Source organism: Ovis canadensis, chromosome 24 (genome assembly GCF_042477335.2).
Source record: "Ovis canadensis isolate MfBH-ARS-UI-01 breed Bighorn chromosome 24, ARS-UI_OviCan_v2, whole genome shotgun sequence".
In the NCBI taxonomy this organism is placed as follows: Eukaryota; Metazoa; Chordata; class Mammalia; order Artiodactyla; family Bovidae; genus Ovis; species Ovis canadensis.
In genome coordinates this window covers 34,832,660-34,860,117 of record NC_091268.1, presented here as the reverse complement: position 1 = coordinate 34,860,117, position 27,458 = coordinate 34,832,660, and the positions used below count along the sequence as shown (strand labels likewise).

The 27,458-nt window shown below is 38.0% G+C and overlaps 1 protein-coding gene and 1 pseudogene across 1 annotated transcript in view; one reads left to right on the top strand and one right to left on the bottom strand.

The window, feature by feature from the left end:
* The window catches only part of LOC138428861 (phospholipid-transporting ATPase ABCA3-like), a 199,605-nt gene that overhangs the window by 43,371 nt on the left and 128,776 nt on the right, over nt 1–27,458 (bottom strand). The window contains exons 16-19 of the mRNA XM_069569794.1: nt 26,889–26,908; nt 22,821–22,826; nt 22,258–22,383; nt 21,812–22,006 (exon numbers count right to left, since the gene is read on the bottom strand). Coding sequence (XP_069425895.1) covers nt 21,812–22,006; nt 22,258–22,383; nt 22,821–22,826; nt 26,889–26,908 — 347 coding nt within the window. The remainder of the gene's footprint in view (nt 1–21,811; nt 22,007–22,257; nt 22,384–22,820; nt 22,827–26,888; nt 26,909–27,458) is intronic.
* Nucleotides 11,872–12,732, top strand: LOC138429674 (small ribosomal subunit protein uS2-like; annotated as a pseudogene).

Genomic DNA, 27,458 nt, shown 5'->3' with positions numbered 1-27,458 from the left:
GTGCTAGTGGTAAAGAATCCACCTGCCAATGCAGGAGACACGAGAGACTTGGGTGATTCTGGTTCAATCCCTGGGTCAGGAAGTTCACCTGGAGAAGGGAATGGGACCCCACTCCAGCATTTTTGTCTGTAAAGTCCCATGGACAGAAGTGTTTGGCAGGCTACAGTCCATGGGATCACAAAGAGTAGACACAACTGAGCAATGTACTATGCTGGACCCAGAACAGGTGAAATAACTCAGTGTGTAACTCAGTGAAACTATGAGCCATACCGTGCAAGGCCACTCAAGATGGAAAGGTCATGGTGGAGAGTTCTGACAAAATGTGGACAACTGGAGAAGGGATTGGCAAATCCCTTCAGTATTCTTGCCTTGAGAACCCCATGAACAGTGTGAAAAGGCAAAAAGATAGGACACTGAAAGATAAGCCCACAGATCAGTAGGTGTTCAATATGTTACTGGGGAAGAACTGAGAAATATTTCCAAAAAGAATGAAGAGGCTTTGAACCAAAGAGGAAACGATACCTAGCTTTAGATACATCCGGTGGTAAAGGTAAATATGATGCTGTAAAGAACAGTATTGCATAGGAACCTGGAATATTAGGTCCATGAATGAAAGTAAATTGGATGTAGTCAAACCAGAGATGGCAAGTGTGAACATTGACATTTTAGAAATCAGTGAACTAAAATGGATGGGAATGGGTGAATTTAATTCAGATGACCATTATATCTACTACTGTAGGCAAGACTCCCTTAGAAGAAATGGAGTAGCTCTCATAGTCAACAAAAGAGTCCAAAACAGTGTTTGGGTGCAATCTCAAAAAAGGACAGAATGATCTTGGTTCATTTCTAAGGCAAACCATTCAACATCACAGTAATCCAAGTCTATGTCCCACCACTAATGTCAAAGAAGTTGAAGTTAAACAGTTCTATGAAGACCTACAAAATCTTCTAGAACTAACAGCAAAAAAGGTGTCCTTTTCATCATAGGGGACTGGAATGCAAAGATTGGAAGTCAACAGACACCTGGAGTTAACATGCAAGCTTGGCCTTGGAGTATGAAATGAAGCAGACCACAGGCTAATGAGTTTTGCCAAAAGAACAACCTCATCACAGCAAATACCCACTTACAACTACATAAGAGATGACTGTACACATGGATATCAGATGGCCAATACAAAAATCAGATTGATTATATTCTTTGCCACTGATGATGGAGAAGTTTTCTATGGTCAGCCATAACAAGACTGGAAGCTGACTATGGTCTAAGATCATGAGCTCTTTATTGCAAAATTCAGGCTTACATTGAAGAAAGTAGGGAAAACCACTACGTCATTCAGGTATGACATAAATCAAATCTCTTATGATTACACTGTGGAAGTGACAAAAACATTCAAGGGATTAGATCTGATAAACAGAGTGCCTGAAGAACTATGGACAGAAGTTCATAATATTGTATAAGAGGTGGTAACCAAAACCATCTCTAAGAAAAAGAAATGCAAGAAGACACAATGGTTGTCTGAGGATGCCTTAGAAAAATCTGTGAAAAGAAGAGAAGCAAAAGGCAAAGGAGTAAAGGAAAGATATACGCATCTGAATGCGGAGTGCAAAAGAATAGCAAGGAGAGACAAGAAAGCCTTCTTATGTGAACAATGCAAAGAAATAGAGGAAAACAATAGAATGGGAAAGACTAGTGATCTCTTCAAGAAAATTAGAGATACTAAGGGAAAATTTCATGCAAAGATGGGCACAATAAAGGACAGAAACAGTAAGGAACTAACAGAAGCAGAAGAGATTAAGAAGAGGTGGCAAGAATACACAGAAGAACTATACAAAAAAGGTCTTAATGACCCAGATAACTATAATGGAGCTGGCATTTACCTAGAACCAGACAATCTAGAGTGCAAAGTCAAGTGGGACTTTGGAAGCATTATTAAGAACAAAGCTAGTGGAAGTGATGGGATTTCAGCTGAGCTACTTCAAATCTGAAAAGATGCTGCTGTGAAAGTGCTGCACTCAATATGCCAGCAAATTTGGAAAACTCAGCAGTGGCCACAGGACTGAAAAAGGTCAGTTTTCATTCTAATCCCAAAGAAGGGCAATGCCAAAGAATGTTCAAACTACCCCACAATTGCACTCATCTCACAAGCTAGCAAGGTGATGCTGAAAATCCTTCAAGCTTGGTTCAGCAGTAGGTGAACCAAGAACTTCCAGATGTACAAGCTGTATACAGAAAAGGCAGAGGAACCAGAGATGAAATTGCCAACATCCATTGGATATTAGAAAATGCAAGAGAGTTCTGGAAAAACATCTACATCTGCTTCATTGACTATGCTAAAGCCTTTGACTATGGATCACAACAAGCTGTGGTAAATTCTTAAAGAGATGGGAATACCAGACCACCTTACCTGCCTCCTGAAAAACCTGCATGCAGGTCAAGAGGCAACAGTGTGAAGCGGACATGGAATAGCAGTCTGGTTCAAAACTGGGAAAAGAATATGTCAAGGCTGTATATTGTCTCTGTGCTTATTTAACTTTTATGAAGAATACATCATGCAAAATGCCAGGCTGGATGAATCACAAGCTGGAATCAAGGTTGTTGGGAGAAATATGAATAATCTTAGACATGCAGATGATACCACCCTAATGGCAAAAAGTGAAGAGGCACTAAAGGACCTCTTGATGAAGGTGAAAAAGGAGCTTGAAAAAGCTGGCTTGAAACTCAACATTAAAAACCTAGGATCATGGCATCTGGTCATATCACTTCAAGTCAAATAGATGGGGAAAAAGTGCAAACAGTGACAGACTTTATTTTTTCTTGAGCTCCAAATCACTGCAAGCATGACTGCAGCCATGAAATTAAAAGACGCTTGCTCTTTGGAAGAAAAACTATGACAAACTTAGAATATTAAAAAGCAGAGACATCACTTTTCTGACAAAGGTCCATGTAGTGAAAGCTATGGTTTTTCCAGTAGTCATGTAATGATGGTAAGAGTTGGACCATAAAGAAGGCTAAATGCCAAATGACTGATGCTTTTGAACTGTGGTGTTGGAGAAGATTCCTGAGAGTCCCTTGGACAACAAGGACATCAAACCAGTCGATCCTAAAGGAAATCAACCTGAATATTCATTGGTGAGATTGATGCTTCAGGTGAAGCTCAAATACTTTGACCACGTGATACAAAGAGCTGACTCATTGGAAAAGACCCTGATGCTGGGAAAGACTGAGGGAAGGAGGAGAAGGTGGTGACAGAGGATGAGATGTTTGGATGGCATCACCAATTGAATGGACGTGAGTTTTAGCAAACTCCAGGAGATAGTGAAGGACAGGGAAGTCTGGTATACTGCAGTCCATGGGGTGGCAAAAATTCAGACACGACTGAGTGGCTGAACAACAACAAAGCATTCTCCTGTCTATGGTTGTTCAACAGCTAGTTGTGATTTTAGTGCTCTGGCAGGGGAAGATGAGTGCACTTCCTTTCACTCTGCCATACTGAACAAGAAGTTCTGACACATTAGATCAATCATAGCACTTCATACACTGCACAAATCTTTTCTTGCATTTCAGTAGTGTTTTTACTTTTCTTGAAATAACAAAGAAAATTATGCTAAAAATATTCCTTTTTTCTTCCTTCTTCAATATTAAAGGAGCTATACAAAAATTCACCAATTTTGAAAAGTTTTTATTTTTTTAAAATGCACTGAGAAGGAAAAGAAATAAAAGGAATCCAGATTGGAAAAGAAGTGAAACTTTCACTGTTTGCAGATGACATGATCCTCTACATGGAAAATCCTAAAGACACCACCAAAAAATTACTAGAGCTAATCAATGAATATAGAGAAGGAAATGGCAACCCACTCCAGTATTCTTGACTGGAGAGTCCCATGGATGGAGGAGCATGGAGGGCTGCAGTCCATGGGGTCACACAGAGTCAGACATGACTGAAGTGACTAAGTAGCAGCAGCAGCAATCAATGAATGTGGTAAACTTTCAGGATGTAAAATTAATGCACAGAAATCCCTTGCATTCTATACACTAACAATGAGAAAACAGAAAGAGAAATTAAGGAAAAAAAATCCCATTCACTATTGCAATGAAAAGAATAAAATTCTTAGGAATAAATTTACCTAAAGAGACAAAAGATCTATCTATCTATCTATCTATCTATCTATCTATCTATCTATCTATCTAAAAGTATAAAACACTGGTGAGAGAAATCAAAGATGATACAAGTAGATGGAGAAATATACCATGTTCCTGGATTGGAAGAATCAAGATAGTGAAAATGACTATACTACCCAAAGCAATCAATAGATTCAATGCAATCCCTATCAAGCCACCAAAGGTATTTTTCACAGAACTAGAACAAATAATTTCAAAATTCATATGGAAACACAAAATCCTCGAATAGCCAAAGCAATCTTAAGAAAGACTAATGGAACTGGAGGAATCAACCTGCCTGACTTCAGACTATACTACAAAGCTACAGTCATCAACACAGTATGGTACTGACACAAAGACAGAAATATAGATCAGTGGAAAAAAATAGAAAGCCTAGTGATAAGCCCATTTACCTATGGACACCTTATCTTTTACAAAAGAGGCAAAAATATACAGTGGAGGAAAGACAATCTCTTTAACAACTGGTGCTGAGAAAACTGGTCAACCACCTGTAAAAGAATGAAACTAGAATACTTTCTAACACTATACACAAAAATAAACTCAAAATGGATTAAAGATCTACATGTAAGACCAGAAATTATAAAACTCTTAGAGGAAAACATAGGCAGAACACTCTCTGACATAAATCACAGCAAGATCCTTTATGACCCACCTGCCAGAGTAATGGAAATAAAAATAAACAAATGGGACCTAATTAAACTTAAAAGCTTTTACACAACGAAGGAAACTATTAGCAAGGTGGAAAGGCAGCCTTCAGAATGGGAGAAAATAATAGCAAATGAAGCAACTGACAAAGAATTCATCTCTAAAATACAAACAACTCATGCAGCTCGATACCAGAAAAATAAACAACTCAATCCAAAAATGGGCCAAAAAATTCAAACAGACATTTCTCCAAAGAAGACATACAGATGGCTAACAAACACATGAAAAGATGTTCAACATCACTCATTATCAGAGAAATGCAAATCAAAACCACAATGAGGTACCATCTCAGGCCAATCAGAATGGCTGCTATCACAAAATCTACAAACAATAAATGCTGGAGAGGGTGTGGAGAAAAGGGAACCCTCTTACACTGTTGGTGGAAATGCAAACTAGCACAGCTGCTATGCAGAACAGTGTGGAGATTCCTTAAAAAACCAGAGATAGAAGTGCCATATGATCCAGCAATCCAACTGCTAGGCATACACACCTAGGAAACTAGAACTGAAAGAGTCACATGTACCCCAAAGTTCATTGCAGCACCATTTCCAATACCTAGGATATGGAAGCAACCTAGATGTCCATTGGCAGACAAATGGATAAGGAAGTTGTGGTACATATACATAATGGAATATTACTCAGCTATAAAAAAGAACACATTTGAGTCAGTTCTAATAAAGCGGATGAAACTGGAGCCTATTATACAGAGTGAAGTAAGTCAGAAAGAGAAACACCAATACAGTGTATTAATGCATATATATGGAATTTAGAAAGATGATGATGCTGACCAAGACAGCAAAAGAGACACAGATGTTAAGAACAGACCTTTGGACTCTGTGGGAGAAGGCGAGGGTGGGACAATATGAGAGAATAGCACTGAAACATGTATATTACCATATGTAAAATTGATGACCAGTGAAAATTCAATGCGTGAGGCAGGGGACCCAAAGCTGGTGCTCTGGGACAACCCAGAGGGATGGGATGAGAGAGGGGGTCAGGATGGAGGGACACATATACACCCATGGCTGATTCATGTCGATGTATGGCGAAAACCACCACAATATTGTAAAGAAATTAGCCTCCAATTAAAATAAATGAATTTTAAAAAATAAAAAATAAAATGCACACTGATATGATAGCTGTCACAGTACAATCTAATAAAAGTATTTTGAATGAAGTTAAAGACAACTAAGCACTACTAGAGCCATCTTACTAGTCCAGTGAACCTTTTGACCCATCCAATATTACTTGTTTTTCTTTTCAGATCTCCTATATTTTCTGCCTTAGGGAGGTTGTTTCTGTGTCATTTGGTGCAAAAACTATTTGTAACTTTTTCATTTCCCTTATAAATGTTACCTCTTAGCATTAGTGCCCCTCTTGTCATGTTTGATGCTTTTAGGCTAGCATTCTAACTTGTTTTATAATAAGGCTGATTCTCCTTTTATTTTTTTCCTAGTATTGATAAAGGCTTATGTTGTCAAGGCTATGGTTTTTCCAGTGGTCATGTATGGATGTGAGAGTTGGACTGTGAAGAAAGCTGAGCGCCGAAAAATTGATGCTTTTGAACTGTGGTGTGGAGAAGACTCTTGAGAGTCCCTTGGACTGCAAGGAGATCCAACCAGTCCATTCTAAAGGAGATCAGCCCTGGGTGTTCATTGGAAGGACTGATGCTAAAGCTGAAACTCAAATACTTTGGCCACTTCATGTGAAGAGTTGACTCATTGGAAAAGACCTTGATGCTGGGAGGGATTGGGGGCAGGAGGAGAAGGGGACAACAGAGGATGAGATGGTTGGATGGCATCGCCGGCTTGATGGACATGAGTTTGAGTGAACTCCGGGAGTTGGTGATGGACAGGGAGGCGTGGCATGCTGCTATTCATGGGGTTGCGAAGAGTCGGACACGACTGAGGGACTGAACTGAACTGAACTGAACTGAACTGATGTACAAATGGTATCTTTTATAAATATACATTCACATGTCTTTTATTTATTTATTTTTTTTTCAATTTTATTTTATTTTATTTTATTTTTTTAAATTTTAAAATCTTTAATTCTTACATGCATTCCCAAACATGAACCCCCCTCCCACCTCCCTCCCCAGAACATCTTTCTGGGTCATCCCCATGCACCAGCCCCAAGCATGCTGCATCCTGCGTCAGACATAGACTGGCGATTCAATTCACATGATAGTATACATGTTAGAATGTCATTCTCCCAAATCATCCCACCCTCTCCCTCTCCCTCTGAGTCCAAAAGTCCATTATACACATCTGTGTCTCTTTCCCTGTCTTGCATACAGGGTCATCATTGCCATCTTCCTAAATTCCATATATATGTGTTAGTATACTGTATTGGTGTTTTTCTTTCTGGCTTACTTCACTCTGTATAATCGGCTCCAGTTTCATCCATCTCATCAGAACTGATTCAAATCACATGTCTTTTAAAATCTTTGAAATTTACTGAGCCTTGTTTTCATCTAACATATAATCAGTTCATCTAAATAAATATTCTTTGAATGAAAAAATAGCATTATTTTTCCTTTGTTGGGTACAATGTTTATATATGTTTTTAGATTAAGCCTGTTAATATTTCTTTTAAAATAGTCTACATTAATGATTTTTAATGTCTTTGTTCTATCATAGTAAGAAAGAAGTATGTTAAAATTAGCTACTATAATCATATAAGTATCTGTTTCTCCTTGAATTCTCCTTCTTTTTTGTTTTATAAATTTTGAGACTATTCTTAAACAGGTAAAATTTTAAACTACGTTTTTCTGATGAAAACCATGTAGTTACAGTCTTCTGACTGTAGTAATAGCCATTGTAAAGTTTTGTTTTAATATTATAGCATAAAGTAGTCACATTATTATAACATAAAGTCATATGTTATAACATAGTCAAATTAATAAATCAAAAGAAAAAAATGAACATCTAGTTTACTTCTAGACTGTACAAATTAGACTGTACAAGTAACAACATTTTAACTTCATTTACAACATTTGGAACTTGTATCTGGGCATTGACATATGTATCAATTCTATTTTATAATTCTCATTAATATTATTTTTAAAAAGTACATTGACATTTATTCATGTTTATAACTTTTATTTTCTTTTCATTCCTCTTTTTAAATTGAATGCCTTTTGTCATGGATCAGTTTTTGTATTCTTGAAGTGTAAATGTTTCATGCTCAATTGTTCAGTTGTGTCTGACTCTGGTGACCTCATGGACTATAGCCCACCAGGCTCCTCTGTCCATGGGACATTTCAGGCAAGAATATTGAAGTCAGTTGCCATTTCCTATTCTGTAAATGCTTTAGTATTTCCTTTAGCAAGAGTGTGCTGGTAGTAAGAAATAATATATTTTTTTCTCTGAAAAAGGTTATATTTTGTTACCACTCACCACCATATTCTGTTAACAGTTTTGTTAATGTATAATTGATGTAAAATACATTGCACATATTTAAACTGAACAATGTGATAACTTTGATAAACATACAAACTGTGAAACCATCACCATAGTCAAGATAGTCAGTGTATCCAACACCCCCAACAGTTTTTGTGTATCCCTTTGTAATCTCTGCCTCCCACTTCTCCTTACCCCCCTACTCTTCAGATAATGACTGATGTACTTTCTGTCACTGAATTAAAGTTTTAAAAAGAATTTCATGAAAAAGGAATCATATAGCATATATATCTTTAATCCAACTTTTTTCACTTGGCATAGTTGCTTTGAGCTTCATCCATATTGTTGCATGCATCCATAGTTAGTCCATTGTACTGCTGGGTAGTATTCCATTGCATTCTTATACCACAATTTGTTTATCCATTCACCTATGAAGGGACATTTGGATTGTTTCCAATTTGGGGGATATTACCAATAAAAATGCCTTCACTTTTAGAGGATATTTTTGCTGGATATAAAAGTTTTAATCTCACTTCTGAATATTAATGCAAACTCCTAAAAAAAAAATACATAGAAATCCAGCAGCCTCCTGAAACCTGATGCCTTTTGAGCAACTAGAGTTTATTCTATGATGCAATAATGAATTAATATTAGAAGATATATATATATATAAAATTTATCCTATTAACAGATATAAGAAGAAAATAGTAAGACCTTCTCCATGGATACCGAAAAAGCATTTGATAAAATGTAATACTCGTTCTTAAAAACACTCAAAAATGAAAATAAATGGCTAATTTATTTACATGATTCATCTAAAAAGAAATCATTGTTGGATACACAATATCCTAGGCACAACATAAACAATTCTCATAGATCATAAATAACAATTAGACAAGGCAACTCCTTAACTGTTGTGGAACAAGATAGAATTATAGCTCCATGACTATGTCTGAAATAAGACAGAGACAAGGATAGTTTCCAATCACAAAAATAATTGAACAACTTTCTTTCTGACTAGCATATGTAACTGGTGCTTTTATTTTGACAATGACACCTGTTACTTTGCTTTAATCTTCCTACCTCTGTTTGAAAATACCAGATTTCCCCTCGTTCCTGCAGCTTCTAATCTCTATTTCTTTCTAATCTCCAGCAGAAGCTCAAATCCTGTAACAATCCTTTCCCTTCTTACTTAGAGCCCTTCAGTTCTTCTGTTGTGCATTTCCCTTTGCTGCAGCAAGGTAAATAAACCTAAATTTGTTTGACTACAGGTATGTTTCCCCTGATTTTAGCTAAAGAGTTTTACTATACCAGTGACATATTCAAGTGGCCATAAAAGAGAAGACTGATATATATTTACCTACTTAGAAGTTTCTGCAGGACAAAAACATTGTAAGCAAAGTCAAGAGGCACATAAAATATATTGGAACTCCTATTACAGAGATTAATAACATATGAAGAAACAAAAGAAATGAAGAAAAAAGTCAACAATTTAAAATGTGTAAAGAATATGAAAAGACATCACAGGAAAGGAAATGACTTTTAAAAATATAAAATGTTGAAGTGATGTCAGAAAGATGGTGACAGAAAGTGATGTCAGAAAGAAATAGGATTCTGACTTTCCCTTTCTTCACAGATGCACTGAATAAACAGCTACATAGTTGAGAGATTCTTATACTCTGAGTGACAGGAAATACTCACAACACAATAGGTTGGAAAAGCTGAGACACACTAATGAAATAAACTCCATCCTTGGATTACAACTTGGATGTATTCCAAATCCCAATTTCTTCCTGAGGAGTGAAGATTTTAGACCACACACCTAACGTCCCAACTTCTGTGGCTTCCAATTGAAAGTCCAGCTCCCAAATCGGCTCAGACGGTAAAGCGTCTGCCTACAATGTGGGAGACCTGGGTTCAATCCCTGGGTCGGGAAGATCTCCTGGAGAAGGAAATGGCAACCCACTCTAGTATTCTTGCCAGGAAAATCCCATGGATGGAGGAGCCTGGTGGGCTACAGTTCATGGGGTCGCGAAGAGTCGGACACGACTGAGTGACTTCACTCACTCACTCACTCACTCATGAGACTGAAAGGAGCTTGGCATTTGTGTGTCCCCAGGACCATATGAAGCAAAGAAGTCATTCTTAAACTAGTGTGTAAGCACTTGCCCTGGTTATAAACACTTGTTCCCCAGGCTCAGTGTAGAAGGAGCAGGTAAAAATACTTCAGATTCTTCCTGGAAAGGGTTAGACTGCATATTTTTCAAGCTGCTGCTTGAGAATCATGTTTCTATCTAGTCTGCACCTGGGAGGTGACTGTGCAGGAAATTAGCAGAATTTTAGGAGCATAAACAGTATATACAATGCCACATCTTTCCCAGCTGTTGCCTGAAGTTTGGGCTTCCAATTAGGTTTCATCTAGGAGCTGACAGGGCAGGCAATTTAGTAGTTTTCTAGGAGTTCGTGCATGTGCACATTTCCTCTCCTTCAGGGCACCAGTGGAACTTGGCATACCATAATCTCCCGGGGGCCACTGAGAACAAAGATGGCAATTTGGACAAAAAGAAAGATTTGAGAGGCACTTAAGAATCTTTAATCGGGCTGATGGGCAAGGATCATCTCCTACATGAGGCCAGTCTGTCAAGACTAGGAGAGATGGCTGTTTTATTTAAAGTATAAAAACCAATATGAACATTTGAGGAAAATGAAGAGAGAAATAAAAGAACAAACAAAAGAAAAAGATAAACATCAGAAAACTGACCCTAATGGGATGGAGATAAATAGTTTATGTGACAGAGAAGTCAAAATTGTGGTCATAAAGATGCCTGAAGAGGTCAGGAGAGCAATGTATGAAGAAAGTGAGAATTTCAACAAAGAGAAAAAAACATGTAAAACTACTGTAAAATATATAAAAAAAATCAATCCCCAATATTCATTGGCGGGACTGATGCTGAAGCTGAACCTCTAATACTTTGGCCACCTGATGTGAAGAGATGATTCACTGGAAAAGACCCTGACGCTGGGAAAAATTGAGGGCAGGAGGAGAAGGAGGAAACAAAGGATGGGAATGTTGGATGGCATCACCAACTCAATGGACATGAGTTTGAACAAACTCCAGGAGATAGTAAAGAACAAGGATGCCTGGCATGCTGCAGTCCATGGCATCTCAAAGAGTCAGACATGACTTAGCAGCTGAACAACAATAACAACAACTAAGCAAAAACCTCTTCATAGAGGTGAAGAATACAGTAAATGAACTGAATATTTCAATAGAGAAAATAAACAGCAGACTAGATTGAGTGGAAAAAAGTACCAGTTAATTCAAAGACAGGAAAGGGAAATCATTCAGTCCAGAGGAGCAAAATGTTTAAAAAAGAATAGAAAAGAGGGAAGGTAGTTTTAGGAACTTATGGGTTACAATCAAGTGTACCAATGTCTGTATTATGGGAGTCTGAAAAAGCTAAGAGAGAAAGGAAGGGACAGAAAGTTCACTCAGAAGAATAATGGTTGGCCATTCTTTGCTACCCAGAGAGGGGTGCATTGTTCTGGGTTCTTGTCATAAATTAAAGGAAAACTTCCATCATGTCTGGAGCCCTTGATGCCCAGCAAGAAAGAGGTGTATGACTTCAAATTCCTTGGAGCAGGAACTTACTTAGGTGGCATCAACTGTAACTTTCAAATGGAACAATTAATCTACAAAGAAAAAGTGATAACATCTACATCATAAATCTGAAGAGAACCTGGGAGAAGTTTCTGCTGGCAGCTCATGCCATTGTTGCCTTGAAAACCTGGCTGATATCACAGTCATATCCTCCAGGAATACAGGTCAGCAAGATGTGGTAAAGTTGCTGCCACTGCATCCACTTCTATTCCTGGCTGTTTCACTCCTGGAACATTCCCTAACCAGATTCAGGCAGCCTGCAAGGAGCTATGACTTCTGGTGGTTGCTAATCCCAGGGCTTACCACCAGCTCCTCCAGAGGTATCTCATATTAGCCTACTTACTATTGCTCTTTGTAACACAGACTCTCCTTTCCACTCTGCAGATATTACCATATATGTAACTAGGGAGTTCACTCTATGGATGCTGTCCCAGGAAGTTCTGTGCATGCACGTATCAGCTCCTATGAAAACTTGAAGGCATGAAGATCATGTCTGATCTCTACTTTTCAAAATTTTTGAAGAGACTGAAAAGCAAAAGCAGGCCACTTCTGAAATGGATGTAAGCATGGAGAAATTTCAAGACGAATGGATTGCTTCAGCTTCCAAATTTATTGCTACTCAGCCCTAGGTTGCAGACTAGTCTGAAGGTGCCCTCCATGCTTACTCAGAAGCTTCCTACTGAAAACTGGAGCACTCAGCCTGCATTACAGACCGGTCTGCAACTGCCAATGCTCAGGTCACGGAATGGGTGGGAACTACCACTAAAGCTATTCTCCCGTAGACTCTTTCATAGAAAATGGAATAAGGATGTTGGGAAATAAACAATTTCAAAAAAAAGAAAGGAAAGAAAGAAAAAAAAAAAAGTCTGAGAATGTCCAAAACTGGAGGAAGGAAAACTAAATCAAGGAAGGTGAAAGAAAGCCAAAAAGATAAACCAAAGAGATCCAGACCAAGATACATTATAATCAAATTGTCAAACATTAAAGAGAAATTTTGAAAGAAGAAAGAGAAAAATCTGCCAACCAGGTTGATGCTCTCTGCATCAGGTGGCCAAAGTATTGGAGTTTCAGCTTCACCATCAGTCCCTCCAATGAACACCCAGGACTGATCTCCTTTAGAATGGACTGGTTGGTTCTCCTTGCAGTCCAAGGAACTCTCAAGAGTCTTCTCCAACACCACAGTTCAAAAGCATCAATTCTTCCGTGCTCAGCTTTCTTTACAGTCGAACTCTCACATCTATACATGACCATTGGAAAAACCGTAGCCTTGACTAGATGGACCTTTGTTGACAAAGTAATGCATCTGCTTTTTAATATGCTATCTAGGTTGGTCATAACTTTCCTTCCAAGGAGCAAGCATCTTTTAATTTCATGGCTGCAATCACCATCTGCAGTGATTTTGGAGCCCCCCAAAATAAAGTCTGACACTGTTTCCACTGTTTCCCTATCTATTTGCCATGAAGGATATGCAGATGACAGGATACTATATATAGAAAACCCTGAAGACTCCACAGAAAAACTACTAGAACTGATAAACAATTTCAGCAAGGTAGAAGGATATAAGATTAACATACAGAAATTGGTTCTATTTACTTGCACTAACAATGAAATATCAGAAAGGGAAAACTAAAAAAATATCCCTTTAAAAATTGCATCACATGGTAGCTCTATTTTTAGTTTTTTAAGTAACCTCTGTATTGTTCTCTGGTATTGATTCCTTCCTAAGTATTATTAATTTTAGTAATTGTGCTGTTTGTCTCTGTATGTTCATTCTTTATTTCTTCTATGTCTTTGTTAATTGATTCTTGCATTTTCTCCATTGTATTTTCGAGGTTTTGGATCATCTTGACTATTATTATTCTGAATTCTTTTTCAGGTAGTTTGCCTATTTCTTCTTCATTTACTTGGACTTGTATGCTTCTAGGTTGTTCCTTCATTGTGCAGTATTTCTCTGCCTTTTCAATATATTTTTTTAACTTATCGTGTTTGAGGTCTCCTTTTCCCAGGTTTCGAGTTTGAATTCTTTCTTCCTTTTGGTTTCTGTCCTTGTAAGTTTGGTCTAGTGGTTTGTGTAAACTTCATGTAGGGTGTGATTTGCATTTGTGCTCTGGTGGGAGGAGGTGAGTGTGTGTTTTTTTTTTTTTTTTCTTTTTCCTCTTATGGGCAGGACTGAATGAGGTGGTAATCCTGCCTGCTGATGATTGGGTTTGTATTTTTGTCTTGTTTGTTGTTTGGATGAGGTGTCCTGCACAAGGTGCTACTGGCAGTTGGGCTATGCTGGGTCTTGTATAAAAGTGGTTGCCTTTGTGGGAGTTCTTACTATTTGATACGCTCTAGTATTAGGAGTTCTTAGGTAGTTTAGGGTCTTGGAGTCAGTGCTCCCACTCCAAAGGCTCAGGGCCTGATCTCTGGCTGGGAATGGAGATTCCACAGGTGGTTTGTTATGGCATTAAATGGGATTAAAACAAATACCCAAAGGTGAGAAACAAAAGTCACACTTTAGACAAGTGACAATTGCAAAATCAAGCAAACAATAGCTAAAATAATGGAATATACACACATACATATATACCCATAAGCAAAAGCAAAACAGTCCAAAAGAAAAAAAAAAGAAGGGCAATAGATTGACCTGGTGAACAAAGGAAATCTAAAATGATATCCATCAGTTAAGAGCAAAACTAACTAAAGCACAAACTGGAAAACAAAACTAAAGCAAGGTGCCAACTGGGGACTAAAGCAATGAAAACAATGAAAATACAATGAGAAAAAGAAAGAATAGAAATGCAAAGTTAAAAAGAGGTAAATAAAGAAGATTTATGTATATTAAAGGTTAACTGCAATGGGAAAAGAACAGTAGGAAAAGCAAACAAAGAAATAAATGTAGGAAAAATAGGAGATTAAAAAAATTAAAAAATTTAAATTTAAAAGAAAAGAGAAAAAAGAAAAAAAGAAAACCCCACAGAATCTTATAAGGCTAATATAGAGGCAGACGTACACAACAGAAATAAATACATGTGATTAAAAAAATTTTCAAAAGCTTAAATAGATTTAATAGAACTAATAAAATTGACAACTACAGCAACAGGGGGAAAAAGGGAAAGGAAAAAAAGAAAAAAGTATCCAGAATCAACCACAGAACAAGTCAAAATATAAGAATAATAACTGTTTTTCTTGAGTCTCTGCTGTCAGCATCCTTTCCCTCGCTAGGAGTCACAGTCCACTTTGACTCTCTAGGATGCTGTCTGGTACTGGGCTGGTCTCTGGACCTGCTGTGGGGGCAGCTCAGACTCTAATCTGGTCTTGCTCCTACCTGTTCTTGTCTCCAATTTTCCCAGCTGTTAGAACTAGTGTGTTTTCTTTTGTGAGAACTCTCATTGTCCTTTTATATATTCCATAGACACAGAGTCAGCCTAGTTGATCATGTGGATTCAATCTGCAGCTTGTACAGCTGGTGGGGAGGTTGTGGGTTCTCTTCCTTAGCCACACTGCCCCTGGGTCTCACTTGTGGTTTTATCTTCACCTCTGCCTGTGGATCGTCCACTGGGGTTTGTTCCTGAGGCTGCTCTGGAGGATTTGGGTCTGCCACAGTGTGGGCCAGGTGTGGAGGTGGCACAGATGCTTGGGTGGCAGTGGCCCAGGCATCACTAGGTATTCAGAGGAGCCAGTGGTTAGGGCAGCAGGAAATATCATGCTCTAGAAGGGCATGGCAACCCACTCCAGTATTCCTGCCTGGAGAATCCCTGGACAGAGAAGCCTGGAAGGCCACAGTCCACAGGATCTCAGAGTTGGATATGATCAAAGTGACCCCATGTGCACAGATGCAGGATTTTTTCTAGCCTCTGGCAGCTCTGTCCCAGTGAAGATTATGCTTGGAAGTGGTGCAGTTGCTTGGATCATGGGGACCCTGGCAATGCCAGCTATGCAGGAGCACTGGCAGCTATTGTCACTGGAGATATGGTGCTACTAGGGCTTTTTCTAGCCTGTGGCAGCTCTGCCCCAGTGATGACTGAGCATGAAGGTGGTGCAGCTGCTTGGGTGGCAGGGACCCTGGCTGCGCCAAGTGTGCAGGGACATGGACTGCCTCAGATGCAGGAACTATGGCCTTATCAGAGTCCTTTTCTCGATTCTGCCACCTCCTTCTTTTGCCTTCAGTCTTTCCAAGCATCAGGGTCTTTTGCAGTGAGAGCTGGCATTTCGCATCAAGTGGCCAAAGTATTGGAGCTTAAGCATCAGTCCTTCCAAGGAATATTCAGAGTTGATTTCCTTTAGGATTGATTGGTTTGATTTCCTTGTAGTCCAAAGGACTTCTCCACCACCACAGTTGGAAAGCATCAGTTCTTCAGTGCTCAGCCTTCTTTGTGGTCCAAACTCTCACATACTTACATGACTACTGGAAAAACCATAGCTTTGACTATATGGACCTTTGTTAGCAAAGTGATGTCTCTGTCTTTTAATACACTGTCTAGGATTGTCATAGATTTCCTTCCAAGGAGTAAGTGTCTTTAAAATTCATGACAGCAGTCACTTTCTACAGTGATTTTGGAGCCCAAGAAAATAAAGTCTGTCACTGTTTCCACTTCTATTTGCCATGAAATGATGGAACTTGTCGTGGTCTTAGTTTTTTGAATGTTGAGTCTTTAGCAGCTTTTTCACTGTCCTCTTTCACCTTCACCAAAAGGCTCTAGTTCCTCTTCACTTTCTGCCATTAATGTGGTATCATCTGCATATCTGAGGTTGTTGATATTTCTCCAGCAGTCTTGATTCCAGCTTGTGTTTCATCCAGCCCAGCATTTCACATGATGTACTCTGCATATAAGTTAAATAAGCAGGGTGACAATATACAGCCTTGATGCATTCCTTTCCCAATTTTGAACCAGTTCATTGTTCCATGTCCTGTTCTTGGACTGCATACAGTTCAACAGAACTTGTTGCTTCTTGATCTGCATACAGGTTTCTCAGAGACAGGTAAGGTGATCTGGTAGTCCCATCTCTTGAAGAATTTTCCAAAGTTTGTTGTGACCCACACAGTCAAAAGCTTTAGTGTAGTCAATGAAGTAGAAGAAGATGTTTTTCTGGAACTCCCTTGCTTTCTCCGTGATTCAACAAATGTTGGCGATTTGATCTCTGTTCCTCTGCCTCTTTGAAACCCGGTTGTACATCTGGAAGTTCTAGGTTCACGTACTGCTAAAGCTTAGCTTGAAGGATTTTAAGCATAACCTTACTAGCTTGCGAAGTGAGCACAGTTGTATGGTAGTTTGAACATTTTTTTGGCATTACCCTTCTTTGAGATTGGGATGAAAACTGAATTTTTCCAGTCCTGTGGCCACTGCCGAGTTTTACAAATTTGTTGACGTACTGAGTGCAGCACTTTAACAGCATCATCTTTTAGAATTTTAAATAGCTCAGGTGAAATTTCATCACCTCCACCAACTTTGTTTGTACTAATGCTTTTTAAGGCCCACTTGACTTCACGCTGCAGGATGTCTGGCTCTAAATGAGTGACCACACCATCATGGTTATCCCAGTCATTAAGATCTTTTTGGTATAGTTCTTCTGTGCATTCTTGCTACCTCTTCTTAATCTCTTCCTCTTGTGTTAGGTCATTACTGTTTCTATCCTTTATCGTGCCCATCCTTGCATGAGATGTTTCCTTGATATCTCCAGTTTTCTTGAAGAGATCTGTAGTCTTTCCCATTCTGTGATTTTCCTCTATTTCTTTGCATTGTTAATTTAGGAAGGCCTTCTTATCTCTCCTTGCTATTCTCTGGAACTCAGCATTCAGTTGAATATATCTTTCTCTTTGTCCTTTGCCTTTCACTTCTCTTTGCTCCTCAGCTATCTGTAAAGTCTCTTCAGACAACCACTTTGCCTTCTTACATTTCTTTTTTGGGGGGGATGGTTTTCATCACTGCCTCCTGTACAATGCTATGAACCTCCATTATAGTTCTTCAGGTACTCCTTCTATCAGGTCTAATCTCTTGAATCTATTAATCACCTCTACTATGTAATCACAAGGGATTGATTTAGGTCATACCTGAATGGCCTAGAAGTTATCCCTACTTTCTTCAATTTAAGCCTGAATTTTGCAATAAAGAGTACATGATCTGAGCCAGTCAGCTCCCAGTTTTGATTTTACTGACAAGTAAAAGATAGTTCTCCATCTTTGGCAGCAAAGAACATAATAGGTCTGATTTTAGCATTGACCACCTGGTGATGTCCATTTGTAGAGTCTCCTGTGTTGTTGGGTGCTTGTTATGACAAGTGTGTTCTCTTGACCAAACCCTGTTAGCCTTTGCCTTGCTTCATTTTGTACTCCAAGGCCAAACTTGCCTGTTATTCCAGTATTTCTTGGCTTCCTACTTTGCCATTCCAATCCCCTATGATGAAAAGGACATCTTTTTTGCTGTTAGTTATAGAAGGTTTTGTAGGTCTTCATAGAATAGGTCAACTTCAGCTTCTTTGGCATCAGTGGTTGGGGTGTAGATTTGAATTACTGTGATGCTGAATTGTTTGCCTTGGAAAGGAACCAAGATCATTCTGTCATTTTTGCGATTGCACCTTTGCTTGGCTCCCTTGCAGTAAAGTCTTTTCTTGTAATAGGCTGCACAGTAGGTAATGAGCCCGATTGCTTGGTAACATGATCAGACCAGCTAAAGCCCAAAAGATGATATGCTCTGTTGTGATCAGTGTAGGATAATAACCACTCTCAAACATTGCTGATTTAGTGAAAATTTATATATCCACATATGGAAAACAATTTGGCAATGTCAAAAACATTGTATGCAGCATACTACATTTTGTGCAATAAAATGGAAAAATAGATCTTTATAATTGATTGTATATATTAAAAAAAACTGTAGAATAAGAAAAATGGTTACCTTCTTGTAAGACTTGGGATGGAATGAGGCAAATGGTGGGTAGGAGTGAAAATAACTTGCTACTTGAAACCATTTTGTATATATTTTTTTGATTTATAATTTATATGGAAGAATACTTTCTTTCTCAGATAGCTCCTATTACTATGGGGCTTCCCTAGTGGCTCAGACGGTAAAGAATCTACCTGCAGTCCAGGAGACCCAGGTTCAATCTCTGGGTCTGTAAGATCTCCTGGAGAAGGGAATAGCAACCCACTCCAGTATTCTTGCCTCCATGGACAGAGGAGCCTGGCAGGCAAAAGTCCATGGGGTCACACAGAGTTGGACATGACTGAGCAACTAATACACACACACCTATCACTATATATTTAAACTTTTCTTTTTAAACCATTTTAAAAATTGCTCCCACACCATTTATACAAATATGTTCTGGTTGCTAACAATTATAATTCTGTCCTTATCAACTCCTTAAGTTCTGGATGTCATTCTTTTCTCCATTTTTTTTGACATCTACTTTTCTTCTAGGTTTGGTCCACATTCATTATTCTCCTATCCTCGTTGTTTATTTGTCATTCCACTGCATTCCCATTTCAGTGATGTCCAGTGGACACTGTTAAGGCCTATCTTGCCTAATATCTCTGTTTCATTTTCTTCATGACATTTTTCCTTCTTGTGGATTTTGTGATAAAATTTTATCCAGTGCTGGGAACTCTGAACAGCTACATGTAAAAGAATGAAATCAGAACACTCCCTAACTCCATACACAAAAATAAACTCAAAATGGATTAAAGACCTAAATGTAAGATCAAACACTATAAAACTTTAGAGGAAAACAGGAAGAACACTCTTTGACATAAATCACAGCAAGATCTTTTTTGACCCACTTCCTAGAGTAATAAAAATAAAAACAAAAGTAAAAAAATGGATTTAATTATATTTAAAAGGTCTTACACAGTCTTCCCCAGCTGGTTTAGTGGTAAAGAATCTACCTGCAATGCAGGAGACACAGGAGATGTGGGTTTGATCTCTGGGTTGGGAAGATCCTCTGGATGAAGGCATGGCTACCCACTCCAGTATTCTTGCTGGACAGTATATCCCATGGACAGAGAAACCTAGCGGGATAATGTCCATGGGGTCACAAAGAGTCAGACATCAGTGAAGCAACTGAGCACAGCACAAAAGGTTTTGCACAACCAAGAAAACCATGAATGAGATGAAAAGACCACCTTCAGAATGGAAAAAAATGTTTGCAAATGAAGCAACTGGGATTAATCTCTAAAATATACAAACAGCCCATGATACTTAACAGCATCAAAGCAAAAGGCCCAATCAGCAAATGGGCAAAAGACCTAAATAGACAATTCTCTGAAGAAGACATACAAATGACCAAGAGGCACATGCTCTTGGTCCAAATGCTGGAGAGCATGTGGAGAAAAAGGGACCTTCTTGTACTGTGATGGGGATGTGAACTGTTATACCCACTATGGAGAACAGTATAGAGATTACTTAAAAAAAACTAAAAATAGAACCATATGATCTAGAAATCCCTCTACTGGGCATATACCCTGAGAAAACTGTAATTAAAAAAGACACATGCACTTCAGTGTTCACTGCAGCACTATTTACAGTAACCAGGACATGGAAGCAGCCTACATATTCATTGACCTATGAATGGATAAAGAACATGTGGTACTTTTATACAATGGAATATTCTCAGTCATAAAAAGGACTGAAATTGGATAATTTGTAGGGAAGTGAATGGACCTAGGCTCTGTCATACAGAGTGAAGTAAGTCAGAAAGAGGAGAACAGATATTGTATATGAACTCATATATATGCGGAATCTAGAAAATGGTACAGATGAACCTATTTGCTGGGCAGGAATAGTGATGCAGATGTAGATAACATTTGTGTGGACACAGAGTGGGGGGAGGAGAGTGGAATGAACTGGGAAATTAGGATTGAAATATATACACTATCATGTGTTAAATAAATAACTATTGGGAACCTGCTCCGTAGCACAGGGAGCTCAGCTCAGTATTCTGTGATGACCTAGATGGGTGAGATGGGTTGGAGAGAGGTCTAAGAGGGATGGAATACATGTACACATATAGCTGATTCACTTTGTTGTACAGCAGAAACTAACACTACATTGTAAAGTGACTATATCCCAATTAAAAAATATTTATCCAGATTTTCTTCCTAACTCACTCTTCTTCCTCAACTTTCTCTCCAATTATTCTCTCTCCCTCCATGTCTTAGAAATGTTGTCTATCCTCAGGATTCATCCCATATCTTTCTCCTCATTATTATACATACTCCAAATAGATTGTCTCACTTACTTCCACAGTTTAAATTTCACTTGTACTTTGGTGAAGTCTGAGAGATTTATATCTCCATATCAATTCACTATTATAGATTCCAACTGTCTATTGGATATTTTCCCACTTAAATGTGTCATAAACATCTAACATTCAACATATTCTTCTCCAAATATACTCATCTCTTGTCTTTACTATCTGGATAAATGGAACTTTCACTCATTCATTGGCTCAAGATAGGTTCCTGGGCAATAACTTAGGTTCCTTGCTTTTCTTATAACCCACATTCAAATAGAGCCCAAACCTTGACAAATTTACTTTCTCAGTATCTTTCATAATCCCTTTAAAAAATCATTGTTTTATATCAAACTACAATTATATAAGAGCAGGTTATGTGAAATAACCATTCTTCCTGTTTTCCATTGGATCCATTTACAGGTAATCAGATTTTTTTCAGCCAGAAAGAGTATTTACCTTTTCCCAAACTCGGGATGTTATCATGAATATTACTGTCCCTGTAGTCTGTTACATTTGAGAAAAGAATATATATATATATATATATATATATATATATATATATATATATATCAATGCTTTCTTCCATGGCCCCCACCCATTTCTCTGGTTACCTTAGGGCTCAAACTCAGTGATTAGGTCTAGAAATACCTTTCTGATATTTTCAGTGATGTTAATGCCATCAATTAACACAACTCCAGAGGTTGTGATCTCCTCTCCAGTCAACATTTTGAATATAGTGGTTTTTCCAGCTCCATTTAATCCAAGTAATCCAAAGCACTCATACTTTGGGACTAAAAGGGAGATATTTCTCACAGCCTTTACAACTGGACACTTGTAGTAAATCTGAGAAAATTAAAAGAGAACCACAATGTACTGAAGCACTGATAATGGGTCAACCACAACCATAACCTCAGACCCTGTAGACTGTTATGTATGGACAGTTTCAGAAGAGCCTTTCCCCTTTCAGTCCTCTATTTTACCAGAATGTACATAGATCCCATAGAACTCCAATGAATTAGTAATACTACCAACAAATTCGTGGCAGGGAAGGTGGGCTAAATCTTAGTGCAAGGTTGGACATTGAATGGCTTTACCTTTGTAAGTTCGTTGCAAAGCAAAGGGGCAGCCATCAACCTAGGTAACAGTTTCTGGACTCTCTTTCTTTCATCTATTACATCTTTATCCCCATATTCCTTGATTACTTGGATGGAATCTGTAGCCTATATTTTCAAGATAAAGATCACAGATTTGAATACACGTCAGACATTTTGGCTTAAACTGGGTGGCTTTTTGAAAGCTGACCTGAGGGAGTAATTTCAAAGATGTGACAAAATATTTGAGTAATTTCTATTAATGAGCCTCTCTACCAATTTCCTGAGGAGGGCATGGGAACCCACTCCAGTCTTCTTGCCTGGAGAATTGCCATGGACAAAGGACCTGGCAAGCTACGGTCCACAGGGTCACAAAGAGTTGTACACGGCTGAGTGACTAAGCACAGCACCGATTTCCTGAACTCTTTTTTTTTTTTTAATTTTTATTTTTACTTTATTTTACTTTACAATACTGTATTGGTTTTGCCATACATTGACTTGAATCCACCACGGGTGTACACGCATTCCCAAACGTGAACCCCCCCTCCCACCTCCCTCCCCATAACATCTCTCTGGGTCATCACTGTGCACCAGCCCCAAGCATGCTGTATCCTGCATTGGACATAGACTGGCAATTCAATTCTTACATGATAGTATATATGTTTCAATGCCATTCTCCCAAATCATCCCACCCTCTCCCTCTCCCTCTGAGTCAAAAAGTCCGTTATACACATCTGTGTCTTTTTTGTTGTCTTGCATACAGGGTCGTCATTGCCATCTTTCTAAATTCCATATATATGTGTTAGTATACTGTATTGGTGTTTTTCTTTCTGGCTTACTTCATTCTGTATAATCAGCTCCAGTTTCATCCATCTTATCAGAACTGATTCAAATGTATTCTTTTTAATGGCTGAGTAATACTCCATTGTGTATATGTACCACAGCTTTCTTATCCATTCATCTGCTGATGGACATCTAGGTTGTTTCCATGTCCTGGCTATTATAAACAGTGCTGCAATGAACATTGGGGTACATGTGTCTCTTTCAATTCTGGTTTCCTCGGTGTGTATGCCCAGCAGTGGGATTGCTGGGTCATAAGGCAGTTCTATTTGCAATTTTTTAAGGAATCTCTACACTGTTCTCCATAGTGGCTGTACTAGTTTACATTCCCACCAACAGTGTAGGAGGGTTCCCTTTCCTCCACACCCTCTCCAGCGTTTATTGCTTGCAGATTTTTGGATCACAGACATTCTGACCGGTGTGAAGTGGTACCTCATTGTGGTTTTGATTTGCATTTCTCTAATAATGAGTGATGTTGAGCATCTTTTCATGTGTTTGTTAGCCATCCATATGTCTTCTTTGGAGAAATGTCTATTTAGTTCTTTGGCCCATTTTTTGATTGGGTCGTTTATTTTTCTGGAATTGAGCTGCATAAGTTGCTTGTATATTTTTGAGATTAGTTGTTTGTCAGTTGCTTCATTTGCTATTATTTCCTCCCATACCGAAGGCCGTCTTTTCACCTTGCTTATATTTTCCTTTGTTGTGCAGAAGCTTTTAATTTTAATTAGATCCCATTTGTTCATTTTTGCTTTTATTTCCAGAATTCTGGGAGGTGGATCATAGAGGATCCTGCTGTGATTTATGTCAGAGAGTGTTTTGCCTATGTTCTCCTCTAGGAGTTTTATAGTTTCTGGTCTTACATTTAGATCTTTAATCCATTTTGAGTTTATTCTTGTGTGCGGTGTTAGAAAGTGATCTAGTTTCATTCTTTTACAAGTGGTTGACCAGTTTTCCCAGCACCATTTGTTAAAGAGATTGTCTTTACTCCATTGTATATTCTTGCCTCCTTTGTGGAAGATAAGGTGTCCATATGTGTGTGGATTTATCTCTGGGCTTTCTATTTTGTTCCATTGATCTATATTTCTGTCTTTGTGCCAGTACCATACTGTCTTGATGACTGTGGCTTTGTAGTAGAGCCTGAAGTCAGGCAAGTTGATTCCTCCAGTTCCATTCTTCTTTCTCAAGATTGCTTTGGCTATTCGAGGTTTTTTGTATTTCCATACAAATCTTGAAATTATTTGTTCTAGTTCTGTGAAAAATATGGCTGGTAGCTTGATAGGGATTGCATTGAATTTGTAAATTGCTTTGGGTAGTATACTCATTTTCACTATATTGATTCTTCCAATCCATGAACATGGTATATTTCTCCATCTATTAGTGTCCTCTTTGATTTCTTTCATCAGTGTTTTATAATTTTCTATATATAGGTCTTTCTTTTCTTTAGGTAGATATATTCCTAAGTATTTTATTCTTTTCATTGCAATGGTGAATGGAATTGTTTCCTTAATTTCTTTTTCTACTTTCTCATTATTAGTGTATAGGAATGCAAGGGATTTCTGTGTGTTGATTTTATATCCTGCAACTTTATTATATTCATTGATTAGCTCTAGTAATTTTCTGGTGGAGTCTTTAGGGTTTTCCATGTAGAGGATCATGTCATCTGCAAACAGTGAGAGTTTTACTTCTTCTTTTCGAATTTGGATTCCTTTTATTTCTTTTTCTGCTCTGATTGCTGTGGCCAAAACTTCCAGAACTATGTTGAATAGTAGCGGTGAAAGTGGGTACCCTTGTCTTGTTCCTGACTTTAGGGGAAATGCTTTCAATTTTTCACCATTGAGGATAAAGTTTGCTGTGGGTTTGTCATATATAGCTTTTATTATGTTGAGGTATGTTCCTTCTATTCCTGCTTTCTGGAGAGTTTTTATCATAAATGGATGTTGAATTTTGTCAAAGGCCTTCTCTGCATCTATTGAGATAATCATATGGCTTTTATTTTTCAACTTGTTAATGTGGTGAATTACATTGATTGATTTGCGGATATTGAAGAATACTTGCATCCCTGGGATAAAGCCCACTTGGTCATGGTGTATGATCTTTTTAATGTGTTGTTGGATTCTGATTGCTAGAATTTTGTTGAGGATTTTTGCATCTATGTTCATCAGTGATATTGGCCTGTAGTTTTCTTTTTTTGTGGCATCTTTGTCAGGTTTTGGTATTAGGGTGATGGTGACCTCATAGGATGAGTTTGGAAGTTTACCTTCCTCTGCAATTTTCTGGAAGAGTTTGAGTAGGATAGGTGTTAGCTCTTCTTGAAATTTTTGGTAGAACTTAGCTGTGAAGCCGTCTGGACCAGGGCTTTTGTTTGCTGGAAGATTTCTGATGACAGTTTCAATTTCCGTGCTTGTGATGGGTCTGTTAAGATTTTCTATTTCTTCCTGGTTCAGTTTTGGAAAATTGTACTTTTCTAAGAATTTGTCCATTTCTTCCACGTTGTCCATTTGATTGGCATACAACTGCTGATAGTAGTCTCTTATGATCCTTTGTATTTCTGTGTTGTCTGTTGTGATCTCTCCATTTTCATTTCTAATTTTATTGATTTGATTTTTCTCCCTTTGTTTCTTGATGAGTCTGGCTAATGGTTTGTCAGTTTTATTTATCCTTTCAAAGAACCAGCTTTTGGCTTTGTTGATTTTTGCTATGGTCTCTTTTGTTTCTTTTGCATTTATTTCTGCCCTAATTTTTAAGATTTCTTTCCTTCTACTAACTCTGGGGTTCTCCAATTCTTCCTTTTCTAGTTGCTTTAGGTGTAGAGTTAGGTTATTTATTTGACTTTTTTCTTGTTTCTTGAGGTATGCCTGTATTGCTATGAACTTTCCTCTTAGCATTGCTTTTATAATGTCCCACAGGTTTTGGGTTGTTGTGTTTCCATTTTCATTAGTTTCTATGCATATTTTGATTTCTTTTTTGATTTCTTCTGTGATTTGTTGGTTATTCAGAAGTGTGTTGTTCAACCTCCATATGTTGGAATTTTTAATAGTTTTTCTCCTGTAATTGAGATCTAATCTTAATGCATTATGGTCAGAAAAGATGCTTGGAATGATTTCGATTTTCTTGAATTTATCAAGTTTAGATTTATGGCCCAGGATGTGATCTATCCTGGAGAAGGTTCCGTGAGCACTTGAGAAAAAGGTGAAATTCATTGTTTTGGGGTGAAATGTCCTATAGATATCAATTAGGTCTAACTGGTCTAATGTATCATTTAAAGTTTGCATTTCTTTGTTAATTTTCTGTTTAGTTCATCTGTCCATAGGTGTGAGTGGGGTATTAAAGTCTCCCACTATTATTGTGTAATTGTTAATTTCCCCTTTCATACTTGTTAGCATTTGTCTTACATATTGCGGTGCTCCTATATTGGGTGCATATATATATTTATAATTGTTATATCTTCTTCTTGGATTGATCCTTTGATCATTATGTAGTGGCCTTCTTTGTCTCTTTTCACAGCCTTTGTTTTAAAGTCTATTTTATCGGATATGAGTATTGCCACTCCTGCTTTCTTTTGGTCTCTATTTGCGTGGTATATCTTTTTCCAGCCCTTCACTTTCAGTCTGTATGTGTCCCTTGTTTTGAGGTGGGTCTCTTGTAAGCAGCATATAGAGAGGTCTTGTTTTTGTATCCATTCAGCCAGTCTTTGCCTTTTGGTTGGGGCATTCAACCCATTTACATTTAAGGTAATTATTGATAAGTATGATCCCGTTACCATTTACTTTATTGTTTTGGGTTCAGGTTTATACACCCTTTTCATGTTTCCTGTCTAGAGAATGTCCTTTAGAATTTGTTGGAGAGCTGGTTTGGTGGTGCTGAATTCTCTCAGCTTTTGCTTGTCTGTAAAGCTTTTGATTTCTCCTTCGTATTTGAATGAGATCCTTGCTGGGTACAGTAATCTGGGCTGTAGGTTATTTTCTTTCATCACTTTAAGTATGTCTTGCCATTCCCTCCTGGCCTGAAGAATTTCTATTGAAAGATCAGCTGTTATCCTTATGGGAAATCCCTTGTGTGTTATTTGTTGTTTTTCCCTTGCTGCTTTTAATATTTGTCCTTTGTGTTTGATCTTTGTTAATTTGATTAATATGTGTCTTGGGGTGTTTCGCCTTGGGTTTATCCTATTTGGAACTCTCTGTGTTTCTTGGACTTGGGTGATTATTTCCTTCCCCATTTTAGGGAAGTTTTCAACTATTATCTCCTCAAGGATTTTCTCATGGTCTTTCTTTTTGTCTTCTTCTTCTGGGACTCCTATAATTCGAATGTTGGAGCATTTCATATCATCCTGGAGGTCTCTGAGATTGTCCTCGTTTCTTTTAATT